A 14,789-nucleotide genomic window follows, 5' to 3' on the forward strand; every position below is an offset into this window, starting at 1 on the left:
CCCTACCTGGGCTCGAACCAGGAACACATCGACAACAGCCACCCTCGAAGCAGCATGACCCATGCAGAGCAAGGGGAACAACTATTGAAAGTCTCAGAGCAAGTGAAGTTTGAAACGCTATTAGCGCACACCCCGCTAACTAGCTAGACATTTCACATCAGTTACACCAGCCTAATCTCGGGAAGTCATAAACAGCGCTTGAAGTCATAAACAGAGCTTGAAGTATTGCGAAGAGCTGCTGGCAAACGCACGAAAGTGCTGTTTGAATGAATGCTTACGAGCCTGCTGGTGCCTACCACTGCTCAGTCAGACTGCTCTATCAAATCATAAACTTAATTATAACATAATAACACACAGAAATATGAGCCTTTGGTCATTAGAATGGTCGAATCAGAAACTATGATATCAAAAACAAAACGTTTGTTCTTTCAGTGAAATACAGATCTATTTTATCTAACGGATGGCATCCCTAAGTCTAAATATTGCTGTTACATTGTACAACCTTCAATGTTATGTCATAATTATGTACAATTCTGGCAAATTAATTACGTCCTTTGTTAGGAATAAATGGACTTCACACAGTTCGCAGCGAGCCAGGCGGCCCAAACTGTTACATATACCCTGCTTGCACGGAACACAAGAGAAGTGACAATTTCCCTAGTTATAAGAAATTCATGATAGCAGGCAATATTAACTAAATATGCAGGTTTAAAAATATATACTTGTGTATCGATTTTAAAGAAAGGCATTGATGTTTATGGTTAGGTACATTGGTGCAACGACAGTGCTTTTTTCGCAAATGCGCTTGTTAAATCACCACCCGTTTGTCGAAGTAGGCTGTGATTCAATGAGAAATTAACAGGCACCGCATCGATTATATGCAACGCAGGACAAGCTAGATAAACTAGTAATATCATCAACTATGTGTAGTTAACTAGTGATTATGTTAAGATTGATTGTCTTTTATAAGATAAGTTTAATGCTAGCTAGCAACTTACCTTGGCTTCTTGCTGCCCTCAAGTAACAGGTAGTCAGCCTGCAACACAGGCTCCTCGTGGAGTGCAATGTAAGGCAGGTGGTTAGAGCGTTGGACTCGTAACCGGAAGGTTGAAAAAACGAATCCCAGAGCTGACAAGGTAAAAATCTGTTGTTCTGCCCCTGAACAAGGCAGTTAACCCACCGTTCCTAGGCCGTCATTGAAAATAAGAATGTGTTCTTTTAACTGACTTGCCTGGTTAAATAAAGGTAAGAAAAATAAGACAACTTGAAATCTGGCCTAATTAATCGGCCATTCCGATTAATCGGTCAACCTCTGGTTTAGATGGTACAATGATGCTCTACACTATACTTGCTTGTTTTGTCACATAAACTGACATTTTGGAAACTATTCTAATTTTAGCAACCATCAAATGGTGGAGCGATTTCTGCATAGTCCATCTTTAAAGTAGAAAGAAACCAGGCACAGTTACAGAACGATACAAGTCAAATTCCACGTTGTCGAGTGTTTGTTTTGGTGTTTATGAGATGTTGGAGGAGATAGAAGTGAGGACCTCACCCGTCATCTTAACGTTCTCCAGCGGTTTGTTGGTGAGAGTGCTTGAGATAACGGACATTCTTTGGCCCTTTTCCTAGCGTTCTCCCCCAGGTTTCTTATCACGGTGGAAGATAGTCCCTGTCTTGTAAACATACCTCCAACGACTCTGATTCTCACACAGCGTTTCTCCTGTAAAACGGTCTGCTGGTCTGGACTCCACATTCTAATCCATCAACCTGTCTTCATAAAAGCTTTTGTTTGAACATATTGGAATCCATTCATTGCTCTCTCCCAAAGTCTTTGTGATATAAATGTTCACCGAGGAGTAGAATGGCCAACTATGATAAATGAACTTGGTCTTTGGATTGGAACAAATGCTGTCTCATCATCATTAGTCACATTTAGGCCTGGCTATACATTATTCCTGAATCAACTTGGAACCAGCACAGCGATAAACAGGCAAGATATTGGGAGGGAAGTTCTGCCATTTCAACTTCATTTTGAAGTTGCCTTTGGTGCTGGAAAAAATTCCCTTTTGTTTTCTCAGGCCTTGCAGCAGTCTGGTTCAGTTTAGGTGGTGGGGTGGGGTTCTGTGGTGGAGCACGTTGAAGAATGCTTTGGAAGACCTCGACCCTGGGATGCATGCGATGCGGTTATGGACGTCTGCTTTGCTATTCAAACTATTTCAGGGAGTTTTTTTTTATCCCAAAGAAAAGATGTTGTCATTTGAGGTATTTCTTAAGACATCAACTTTAGTGTTGCATTGTCTCCTAAAGAATCAGTGTCTTCGTTTTCAGTTTAATGTGAGGTAAATGTGTGTGTTTACTGCATTACTGAGCCCTTATTTACACAATTGCAGACATGTGTCATGCCAAGGTACAAAAATGCACCATGTCCATGCAGTCTTCTGACCAGAGAAAACAAGGACTTACAAAGAGCATTGAGACGAGCAAAGCCACGGGAGTTTGAAATACACCGATAGGCCCATGTGTTCTTGTCCCCTCGAGGGTTAAGAGGGTTTAGTGACAGCTTTTTTATGCTCAGATTCATATTTGCTTTTCTCTAAGAGGAGGTTAATTGTCTTAATGTTCACATGGTTAATATTCATGCCATGGGGGCGCTCCTCAAACCTCCCTCTGCTCATTTCAATACCTCCATTGTCTGTCGCCAAGCACCATTGTTCAATAAAACGTTGGACTTTAAACTGGGATACTCTGGTACACTGGTCCTTTTATAGTTGATCATGGTCATTCTGTTTGATCTGGTCACTAACTGAACTCTACGTTACCTGTACATACTGTATGGTCTCCAGAACTTTACAAACTGTCTTCACAGAACCCTCTGTCTCTCACAAATGCCCCCCTCACCTCTCACCCTCTCCCCAACCATGGGTTACTGTTGCCAGGCTACAGCTGAGATCTGTTGGTCCGTGTAAGCTCAGGCCTGAAAGACTGTCTGTTTGGGTCACTGCCCCTCCTCCCTCCACTCCGCTCCAGCCCCCCCCCTCCTCACACAATGGAGTTCTGACTACTTTAGCTCTTTTATTTGGCCCACAGAACTCTCCCCTACCCCCAACCTGTTGGCTCCTCTCTGAGAAAGAGGAGAGCAGGGAGAGAGAGAGGAGAGGGGGTGTTGGGGGAGGAGGATCTCTTCTTGTTGGCAGTGTGGTGTCAGTATGGACTCTCACAAAGAAATGGTGGTGGTGGTGGGGATGGTGGTGGTGGTGGTGATGGTGGTGATGGTGGTGGTCAGGACAGCGGAGTCAATCACCGCCTTCCGGAGACACCTGAAACCCCACCTCTTTAAGGAATACCTAGGATAGGATAAGTAATCCTTCTCACCCCCCCCCCCCCTTTAAGATTTAGATGCACTATTGTAAAGTGACTGTTCCACTGGATGCCATAAGGTGAATGCACCAATTTGTAAGTCGCTCTGGATAAGAGCGTCTGCTAAATGACTTAAATGTAATGTAATGGTGGTGATGGTGGTGGGAGTTTGCCTGACGGGGGCTGTGCTTTGCTGTGGGCAGAACACTGCCTAAGAGGGACTTTAGTTGGAGGTTACCAAATTCCCATACCATCGTAAATTCCTCCCAAAGCAAAAGCTCGCAAACAAGGGAAGGATAATACTTCCATGACATTTCTCAGAAGTGTTGAGGTTGGAGATTCCTTCCTTCCTTCCTGTTGAAGGGGATGACAAGATGGTGGCCCTGCTGTGCTTTCAATCCTGTTATTGTTATTGTCCATTTGTCTTGTATGGGCTTTTGGTTGATTCACAATACCTGTGGAATAGGTCACCCTTTGAGTGGGGATCAGGCCATTCATCCATACTTGTTGCTCTGTAGGCCGTGACCGTGGTTGTGTCGAACCGTGTCACAGATTACGGCGTGACGTCCACAGGTGAGCTGGCCTGCGACCCCTGTGTCAGGCTGGGTGATGTATTGTGTCTCAGAGGGTGGGCTCAGTGTTACCTTGCACAATGGTCCACAGAGCATAAAAAGTGTCTCTGGGTTACTGTCACACACACGGGCTGAACAGAGGTGTCCTGATTCACACACATAAATCAATGCGTCTTTGCGGTAGGTCTGTCTGGGTCCCGTGATGTTGTTCAGAAGTCTCCCCCATAAAGTGTAGAACGTTGGAGTAGCTCAATGTCATTGTCACCTGTTTTGTCATTTCCCAGTGGATCCCCAGCCCTGTGATGGGCTCACCATACTGCCTCCCTCCTCTTCCAGCAGCTATAGTGGTTGTAAGTTCCTGCCTGTGTTTGGATGTGTACTGTGGTGTTTCTTTGCATGTGTGCGCACATTATACCATGTGAATATTTGCATTGTTTTTGTTGTTGTTGGTGCCCTTTTGGTTGAAGGTGTAAAAAGTACCTCCATTGCATGTGAGTGTTTGTGAAGGAATGTCGTGTGTGTGTGTGTGTGTGTGTTGGTGTTCGTGCCTCGTCTACCAGCCAGGCAGAATAGCTCCATTGTTCTAGCAAGAGTAAAATAAAGAGTGGACCAACACCAGACAGCCTGAGTCTCTGACAGATGTGGACAGATGCATGGTGCTGGCTGGGGCTGAGTGGGACTGCAGCTGGCGTTAACCCTCAGGTCTGTTGTGACGTGAGGAGATTACCCTGGCTTTTCTGGCCCCGGGCCCCCTGCACCCCACAGGCCTCCCCCTCGTCTGGCTTTGGCACACTCTCTTCCTCAAAGGTCAGGAGTCAGCCCTCAGTAAATCTTGACACAGGTTGCGCAACCCCCCACCTGCTCTCTCCACATCCTACCACTAAACACCCCCCCCCCACACACACACACACACACACACACACACACACACACACACCTGCTCCCTCCACATCCTACCACTAAACACTTAACAACCCCTGGCTCTGGTCGAAGGTCCAGCAGCTACTGCTCTGCTAGGCTACACTACAGCAGTCTCAACGGACATGGACTTTCAGTGGTGGAATCCAGATGGCTGTAAAAGTCTGAACTCCCAGATTCTGATACGGCTGCATAACTGAACCACAGGTGCAGGACAAAATAGCGTCCCCCACAGCCACGAGACTGACAGAACCCTGGTTTAGTTATGTGTTCCGAAAGTAGCATGTTGACAATGGCCAAGGCCCTACACAAAAGAACGTGTGTTTTGGCTGGAAGGAAAGCAAACAATCTCTCCACTGCATTCCCTCCTGCTCTACCGCTGCTGCTGCTCAATCACAGACACACACACACAGACACACACACACAAACAGACACACACACACACACACACACACACACACACACACACACACACACACACACACACACACACACACACACACACACACACACACACACACACACACACACACACAGACACAGACACAGACACAGACACAGACAGACACACACAGACACACACACACACACACACACACACACACACACACACACACACACACACACACACACACACACACACACACACACAGACAGACACACAGACACAGACACACACACACAGACAGACACAGACACAGACACAGACACAGACACAGACACAGACACAGACACAGACACACACACACACACACACACACACATACACACACATACACACACACACACACACACACACACACACACACACACACACACACACACACACACACACACACACACACACACACACACACAGACACACACACACAGACACACACACACACACACAGACACACACAGACACACACAGACACAGACACACACACACAGACACACACAGACACACACACACACAGACACACACACACACACACAGACACACACACACACACACACAGACACACAGACACACACAGACACACACACACACAGACACACACACACACACACACAGACACACACAGACACAGACACACACACACACACACACACACATACACACACACACACAGACACAGACACACACACATACACACACACACACACACATACACACACACACACACACACACACACACACACACACACACACACACTGATTTATTCTCACAATCCAGTCATACTCTTTCACCCTTACTTCCTGAATTGTAACATCTCTCAGTCAGTATTATCCACACATTATGCATCTCTCTCCACTCCTCTCTCCCTTAAACTTTTAACTGCCGTAACAACAGAATAGAAGTCAAAAAGATTTGAGTGTGACTGCCCGGGTCTCATTCACTGTGCCTCAGACAAACACACACACATACAGTCTCACATCCGCTAGTTTCTAGAAGTAGCTGTTATTCCCTGTCTGTCTGTCTGTCTGTCCAGGAGAGTTGTTATTCCCTGTCTGTCTGTCTGTCCAGGAGAGTTGTTATTCCCTGTCTGTCTGTCTGTCTGTCTGTCTGTCTGTCTGTCTGTCTGTCTGTCTGTCTGTCTGTCTGTCTGTCTGTCTGTCTGTCTGTCTGTCTGTCCAGGAGAGTTGTTATTCCCTGTCTGTCTGTCTGTCCAGGAGAGTTGTTATTGTCTGTCTGTCTGTCTGTCTGTCTGTCTGTCTGTCTGTCTGTCTGTCTGTCTGTCTGTCTGTCTGTCTGTCTGTCTGTCTGTCTGTCTGTCTGTCTGTCTGTCTGTCTGTCTGTCTGTCTGTCTGTCTGTCTGTCTGTCCAGGAGAGTTGTTATTCCCTGTCTGTCTGTCTGTCCAGGAGAGTTGTGAAGGCCTTTAGAACAGAACAACAGGCTGTAAAAGATGGCTGTTCTTTCTTCAGCGTTTTAAATGGCCACAGCACAGAATGGCCTCAAAAGAGTTTGAGTGTCAGTCTGTGTTGTTAGTTTTAAAACCTCCAAGCGGTTCCCCTTCCCCTCCTCAGTCCGTCCAGTCCTCTCTTTGTGCCGACGCAGCGCTGTCCTCGTTTCTTCCTGGGTGACACCCTAGATTCCAGACATAGTTCATTTGCTTCTAAATAAACCCAGCCAAGCCATGACAAATAGCTAAGGGGACGAAGGCTTGGGAGGGAGGGAGTGGGGGGGGTGAGGCGGGTGATTGGTCCGTTGTCAGGGCTTGCTCGTTCGTCTGTGAGGTTGCCTGGGCAACAGAGATATGGGATTCAAAGAGAGTGTTTTCAGAGCAGGGGACGAGAGATTACAGGAAATATGACATGACATTCTCTCTGGACCAGACCCCCCTCTATACCCCACCCATACCCTCCCAAAGACATTATCTCTGGGCCAGACCCCCTCTATACCCCACCCATACCCTCCCAAAGACATTCTCTCTGGACCAAACCCCCTCTATACCCCACCCATACCCTCCCAAAGACATTCTCTCTGGGCCAGACCCCCTCTATACCCCACCCATACCCTCCCAAAGACATTCTCTCTGGACCAAACCCCCTCTATACCCCACCCATACCCTCCCAAAGACATTCTCTCTGGGCCAGACCCCCCTCTATACCCCACCCATACCCTCCCAAAGACATTCTCTCTGGACCAAACCCCCTCTATACCCCACCCATACCCTCCCAAAGACATTCTCTCTGGACCAGACCCCCTCTATACCCCACCCATACCCTCCCAAAGACATTCTCTCTGGACCAGACCCCCTCTATACCCCACCCATACCCTCCCAAAGACATTCTCTCTGGACCAGACCCTCCTCTATACCCCACCCATACCCTCCCAAAGACATTCTCTCTGGACCAGACCCCCTCTATACCCCACCCATACCCTCCCAAAGACATTCTCTCTGGACCAGACCCCCTCTATACCCCACCCATACCCTCCCAAAGACATTCTCTCTGGACCAAACCCCCTCTATACCCCACCCATATTCTCCCAAAGACATTCTCTCTGGACCAGACCCCCTCTATACCCCACCCATACCCTACCAAAGACATTCTCTCTGGACCAAACCCCCTCTATACCCCACCCATATTCTCCCAAAGACATTCTCTCTGGACCAGACCCCCTCTATACCCCACCCATACCCTCCCAAAGACATTCTCTCTGGACCAGACCCCCTCCTCTATACCCCACCCATACCCTCCCAAAGACTTTCTCTCTGGACCAGACCCCCTCTATACCCCACCCATACCCTACCAAAGACATTCTCTCTGGACCAGACCCCCCTCTATACCCCACCCATACCCTCCCAAAGACATTCTCTCTGGACCAGACCACACTCTATACCCCACCCATACCCTCCCAAAGACATTCTCTCTGGACCAGACCCCCTCTATACCCCACCCATACCCTCCCAAAGACATTCTCTCTGGACCAAACCCCCTCTATACCCCACCCATACACTCCCAAAGACATTATCTCTGGACCAGACCCCCTCTATACCCCACCCATACCCTCCCAAAGACATTCTCTCTGGACCAGACCCCCTCTATACCCCACCCATACCCTACCAAAGACATTCTCTCTGGAACAGACCCCCTCTATACCCCACCCATACCCTCCCAAAGACATTCTCTCTGGACCAAACCCCCTCTATACCCCACCCATACCCTCCCAAAGACATTCTCTCTGGACCAAACCCCCTCTATACCCCACCCATACCCTCCCAAAGACATTCTCTCTCCAACAGAATCCGCCCAACCCCCGCCTTCCCTTCCCACAACCACCCACATCCCCCGGCCAGCTCTGCCCCCTCCTTTCCACAGCCTGACTGACATTATCATTACAATCACACTGGTGACCTTTGACATCTGACCTCCCAGCGTGTGAGTGCGTTCATAGGGAAAGCCAGGCCTATGCTGCAGGAGCTTTGGGACACGAAGGAGTAGCCGTGGAAACTAAGCGAGCCAGCGGGGGGGGGATCTCTCTCTCTCTCTCTCTCTCTCTGTATATATATATATACATATATATATATATAGCTGCTCAAGTTCTTCTTCCATGTAGAGGAGCATAACTCTCAACACTGTCCCAACTGACCCCAACACTGTCCCAACTGACCCCAACACTGTCCCAACTGCCAAGAACCATTATGTTCTTACTGTAATGGCAGTTTTGTTCAAAATGACCGGTTGTCTAATTAATCACAGCGGCGTACTTGAATGATCTTGTCTGAGGAGGACTTTCCTGTGTTTTTCTGGATTTTAGGTCCGGTGTGTGTGTGTCTCTATGGCTGCACATTCATGTGGGTGTGCCTGCCTCTCCATGCTGAGCCCTGTGGCTTCTCGGTCTCGCCATTGTCATGGCAGGTAGAAAGAAAGGCCACAGAACACTGAGCAGTCTTGTTTTTAGGAAGCAGAGCTGAGCAGCCAGTGGAACACAGTGTAATAGAGAGACAGAGAGCAGGCCGGCTCAGTATTCAGCACACAGGGCCTGGTAACCCACAAGAAGAGTGGCCCCTACGGGTCAGGAACAGCTCCTCCTCCCCCTGCACTAGCCTCAGGCCCCCCAGTCAGAGAGCAGGCCGGCTCAGTATTCAGCACACAGGGCCTGGTAACCCACAAGAAGAGTGGCCCTACGGGTCAGAAACTGCTCCTCCCCCTGCACTAGCCTCAGGCCCCCCAGTCAGAGAGCAGGCCGGCTCAGTATTCAGCACACAGGGCCTGGTAACCCACAAGAAGAGTGGCCCCTACGGTTCAGAAACTGCACCTCCTCTCCCTGCACTAGCCTCAGGCCCCCCAGTCAGAGAGCAGGCCGGCTCAGTATTCAGCACACAGGGCCTGGTAGCCCACAAGAAGAGTGGCCCCTACGGGTCAGAAACTACACCTCCTCTCCCTGCACTAACTTCAGGCCCCCCAGTCAGAGAGCAGGCCGGCTCAGTATTCAGCACACAGGGCCTGGTAACCCACAAGAAGAGTGGCCCCTACGGGTCAGAAACTGCACCTCCTCTCCCTGCACTAACTTCAGGCCCCCCAGTCAGAGAGCAGGCCGGCTCAGTATTCAGCACACCGGGCCTGGTAACCCACAAGAAGAGTGGCCCCTACGGGTCAGAAACTGGACCTCCTCTCCCTGCACTAGCCTCAGGCCCCACAGTCAGAGAGTCGAGTCATAAAAGCAGATTGAGGTCACAAAAGAAGCACAAACAGTAACAGAGATGATCTACCCCCTCCTGTAAAAAAGAAGAGGAAAAGCCATTGTTGTTTTCTGCCCGGGGGTTATTTTACAGTGAAAGAGGAGAGTGGGCCCCAAGGGAGGGCCAGGGCCCAGCCATCACTGCCCTGTCATCAGCTTCAAACGACCTGTTTGAAGTGGGAGCCAATTCCCGTCCCTATCCCTTGGCCGGACCGGGGCTCCCTGTCCATGGGTGGATGTAGGGTTATCTACCTATCACACTGGCCCCCCTCTCAAACAGACCCCAATAGGTACTGCTTCGCCAAGCTCTCCCTCCCCTGGGGCCCCTGGAGTAGGCCACAGGAAACCTGTTGTTTATCTCACCCTACCTGCACACTTTTGGTTCAGGCTTTAGTCGTCCATCAAGATGGTGTGATGCGTTACTGGAAAACAACCACTAGGAAGAGGCCCAGGAAGCAGAGACATTTATTTCTCACCTAGTCTTTAGAATCGTTCCAAAGCAGCTCTCAGTCAGTGAAATGTTGTGTTAGTGGAGTCTGCATCTCTCATAGGTCAGCTATGTCACAGGTGGTCTGTGACATTGTTGACATGCTTTTGTAAGCTGCTGGTTTTTGGGCGTGCTTGTTTTAACGTACGAGGGGAAAAGTGAGAGCTGAAGTGCGGAAAAGGAGTAATGGTGGAAGAATGTGAACTGGCATGGAGAGAGTGATGCTTTCCAGCTGGGAACAACGGAGGGAGAGGGAAATGGAGAGTGCATGTCTTGTCTTTTACAGACAAGAGAGAAAGACAATGACTGATGGCTTACATCTGTTTCCGAATTAGAAATAGTGTGTGTGTAATGTGTAGTGTGTGTGTGTGTGTGTGTGTGTGTGTGTGTGTGTGTGTGTGTGTGTGTGTGTGTGTGTGTGTGTGTGTGTGTGTGTGTGTGTGTGTGTGTGTGTGTGTGTGTGTGTGTGTGTGTGTGTGTGTGTGTGTGTGTGTGTGTGTGTGTGTGTGTGTGTGTGTGTGTGTGTGTGTGTGTGTGTGTGTGTGTGCTTGCAGTATAAATATTCTGACCGAATGGAACCCACCCAGTCCAGGGCCAAGGGGACTGACTCCTTCCAGGGTCAGAGTCAGGGGCGCCTGCCAAGGTGTTTATCAGGGGGTGGAGCAGGAACAGGGAGGGAGCTGGGAAGGGGGTTGCCTGCCTGGCTTTTGGCTGGAAATCACACTAGTTTCACATCTCTCCCAACTTGCTCAGCTCTGAGGCCTGCTGCTCTGCTGCCAGTCTGTCAGTCTAACCTAGGGTCTAACATACTGTGTTCCGTATTTCTGTCCAGATGTCGGCCGGGGTACATCGGCCCTCTGTGCCAAAGCCTGGACCCCTGTCACCGGTCGCCATGCCTCAACGGAGCCGCCTGCAAGAGCCAGGTGGCCAACGGAATGCCACAATTCACCTGTGTGTGTCAGAGAGGGTTCAGAGGTACGTCTGTCTGTCTGTCCGTGTGGATCAGTGTTTCCTGAGAGAGTGGTGTGGGAAAGAGCTGATCTGTGCACGTTTATGTAAGTATGTAAGAACATTGATGAGAGGCAGTTGAAGGCTCATGCATGCTAATAACAAGGCATATATTAGGTTTAGGTGTTAACTAAAATGTTCATAATGAGACATTGCATCCCTTATCTATCCTCAGGTCAAGACTGCTCCCTCATAGACGCCTGTGCCACCAGCCCCTGTGCCAATGGTGCCCGCTGTGCCAGTTGGAATAACCACTATAACTGTTCCTGCCCGCCCGGGTTCCAGGGGAAGAACTGCCGCAACGATATCGACGAGTGCCGCAAGTCTGGCGTCTGTCTCAACGCAGGCCTCTGCATGAACACCCATGGTTCCTTCCGCTGCCAGTGCCCACCTGGGTACAGCGGGCGCACCTGCGAGGTGTCCTCCCTGCCCTGCGCCCCCTCCCAGTGCATCAACGGGGGCACCTGCCGCCCGACCGGAGATCACACCTATGACTGTGCCTGCCTGCCAGGTAAGCTGATTGGCTCATAAACTGGCCTACACACACACACACACACACACACACACACACACACACACACACACACACACACACACACACACACACACACACACACACACACACACACACACAGAGCCCAGAGCCCCGCCAGTCACTATAAACCCCATGTCTTTCTCAGGGTTCCCATGCCCTTCTCTCTCTCTCTCTCTCTGGCTGCTATTAATAGCTTGTTGACGGGATGGGGGGGACAAACGGGGGTTGGGAGAGGAGAGTGGGCTTGTTGACGGGATGGGGGGGACAAACGGGGGTTGGGAGAGGAGAGTGGGCCGCTGCTCTACTCCAAACTGCTCCCTTCAGGAGGAATTTACTTCATGGCCCTCCTGGCTTCCCTCCTGGGAGCTGACAGGAAATGTCTCTGGGCCGGAGAGGAAGTCATTGAAACTGAGAGATATTATAAAACAAGCAAACATGGCAGGGAGTAGTGGACCTCTGTAGTGCAGCACAGCGCTGTGTGTCAGCCCGGTGGTGTCAGGGGCCTCCCTGGTGCTCTGCTGCTGCTGCTACCTACTGTGGGAAACATCACGCCATGAGAACATGTAAACACTTTTACTGCCCCTCTCTGCCCTTCACCTCCACGGCTGTGGGAAGCAGAGGGGAATGTTTAGGAAGACCATATGAATGGAAGTGGGGGGCATTGGATGTGTCAGTGAGCACTTAACTCTAATGGGAGTGCCTGTTATCCCAGAGACTTGGCTTCTTGGCTCACCTCTCTCTCTCTCTCTCTCTCTCTCTCTCTCTCTCTCTCTCTCTCTCTCTCTCTCTCTCTCTCTCTCTCTCTCTCTCTCTCTCTCTCTCTCTCTTTCCCTCCTCTCTGCTCTCTCTGTCTCTGTCAGGGTTTGAGGGACACAACTGTGAGACGAACGTGGACGACTGCCCAGGGCATAGGTGTATGAATGGAGGCCTGTGTGTGGATGGAGTCAACACCTATAATTGCCAGTGCTCACCTGAGTGGACAGGTCAGTACTGTGCAGAGGATGTCAATGAGTGCCTTATGCAGCCCAACGCCTGCCATAACGGAGGCACCTGCTTCAACACCATCGGGGGGCACACCTGCGTGTGCGTCAACGGCTGGACGGGAGACGACTGCAGCGAGAACATCGACGACTGTGCCACCGCCGTGTGCTTCAACGGCGCCACCTGCCACGACCGCGTGGCGTCCTTCTTCTGCGAATGCCCCGTGGGGAAAACCGGTGAGTCGGCTGGTCCACTGTTGCCGGGAACTTTCCCCAAATTACCTAGTTTTCCTGAAATCCCGGTCTGGAAAACCAGGGAAGCATCCAGATTTTTGCAGTCCTCGTCAGCTGTATGTTAGTTAGGACAGTGTTCCTGACATGACTCTGTTTGTCCCTGTGTCCCCTCCCTCAGGTCTGCTCTGTCACCTGGACGACGCCTGTGTCAGCAACCCGTGTAACGAGGGCGCCGTGTGTGACACCAACCCCCTGAACGGGCGCGCCATCTGCACCTGTCCCGCCGGCTTCGTGGGCGGAGCCTGCAACCAGGACATGGACGAGTGTTCCATTGGTAAGAGGGGATATTATTTAGCACCAACCTCTGCTTTGTGTTGGTCCTATCTCACCTGGCCCCGCCCTATATGTACTGTGTGTGAGCGGGTGCACTGACCCCTGTTCCCTCTGCCTGCAGGTGCCAACCCCTGTGAACACTTTGGGAAGTGTGTGAACACGGAGGGGTCCTTCCAGTGCCAGTGTGGCCGAGGCTACGCCGGTCCCCGCTGTGAGATCGACATCAACGAGTGTCTGTCCATGCCCTGCCAGAACGATGCCACCTGTCTGGACCGCATCGGAGAGTTTACCTGCATCTGCATGCCAGGTAGGACCACATCCCGCCCCGACCACCTGGAGACACCTCACAGCACAGAAATGCATCCCGGGAACTACAAGTAACTACAGCTACGGAACTAAAGTCAGAGAAATACAGCTAGGGAACTACAGGGAACTACAGCTACGGAACTAAAGTCAGAGAAATACAGCTAGGGAACTACAGGGAACGACAGCTACGGAACTAAAGTCAGAGAAATACAGCTAGGGAACTACAGGGAACTACAGCTACGGAACTAAAGTCAGAGAAATACAGCTAGGGAACTACAGGGAACTACAGCTACGGAACTAAAGTCAGAGAAATACAGCTAGGGAACTACAGGGAACTACAGCTACGGAACTAAAGTCAGAGAACTACAGCTAGGGAACTACAAGGAACTACAGCTACGGAACTAAAGTCAGAGAACTACAGCTAGGGAACTACAGGGAACTACAGCTACGGAACTACAACCAGAGAACTACGGAGAACTACAGCTACGGAACTAAAGTCAGAGAAATACAGCTAGGGAACTACAGGGAACTACAGCTACGGAACTACAACCAGGGAACTACGGAGAAGTACAGCTAGGGAACTACAGGGAACTACAGCTACTGAACTACAACCAGAGAACTACAGCCAAGGATCTACAGCCAGGGAACTACAGCTACGGAACTACAGCCAGGGAACTACAGCCAGGGAACTACAGCCAGGGAACTACAGCTAGGGAACTACAGCTAGGGAACTACAGCCAGGGAACTACGGCCAGGGAACTACGGCCAGGGAACTACGGCCAGGGAACTACAGCTAGGGAACTACAGCTAGGGAACTACAGCCAGGGAACTACAGCCAGGGAACTACAGCTAGGGAACTACAGCCAGGGAACTACAGCCAGGGA

The 14,789-nt window shown here is 50.3% G+C and overlaps 1 protein-coding gene across 1 annotated transcript in view; it reads left to right on the forward strand.

The window, feature by feature from the left end:
• notch3 (notch receptor 3) overlaps nt 1–14,789 on the forward strand; it is a 46,353-nt gene that overhangs the window by 12,042 nt on the left and 19,522 nt on the right. Inside the window, 5 exon segments of the mRNA XM_046331622.1 lie at nt 11,342–11,484; nt 11,693–12,028; nt 12,913–13,269; nt 13,445–13,600; nt 13,721–13,906. Of these exon segments, the coding sequence (XP_046187578.1) occupies nt 11,342–11,484; nt 11,693–12,028; nt 12,913–13,269; nt 13,445–13,600; nt 13,721–13,906 (1,178 nt within the window).

Source organism: Oncorhynchus gorbuscha, linkage group LG26, assembly GCF_021184085.1.
Source record: "Oncorhynchus gorbuscha isolate QuinsamMale2020 ecotype Even-year linkage group LG26, OgorEven_v1.0, whole genome shotgun sequence".
Lineage (NCBI taxonomy): Eukaryota > Metazoa > Chordata > Actinopteri > Salmoniformes > Salmonidae > Oncorhynchus > Oncorhynchus gorbuscha.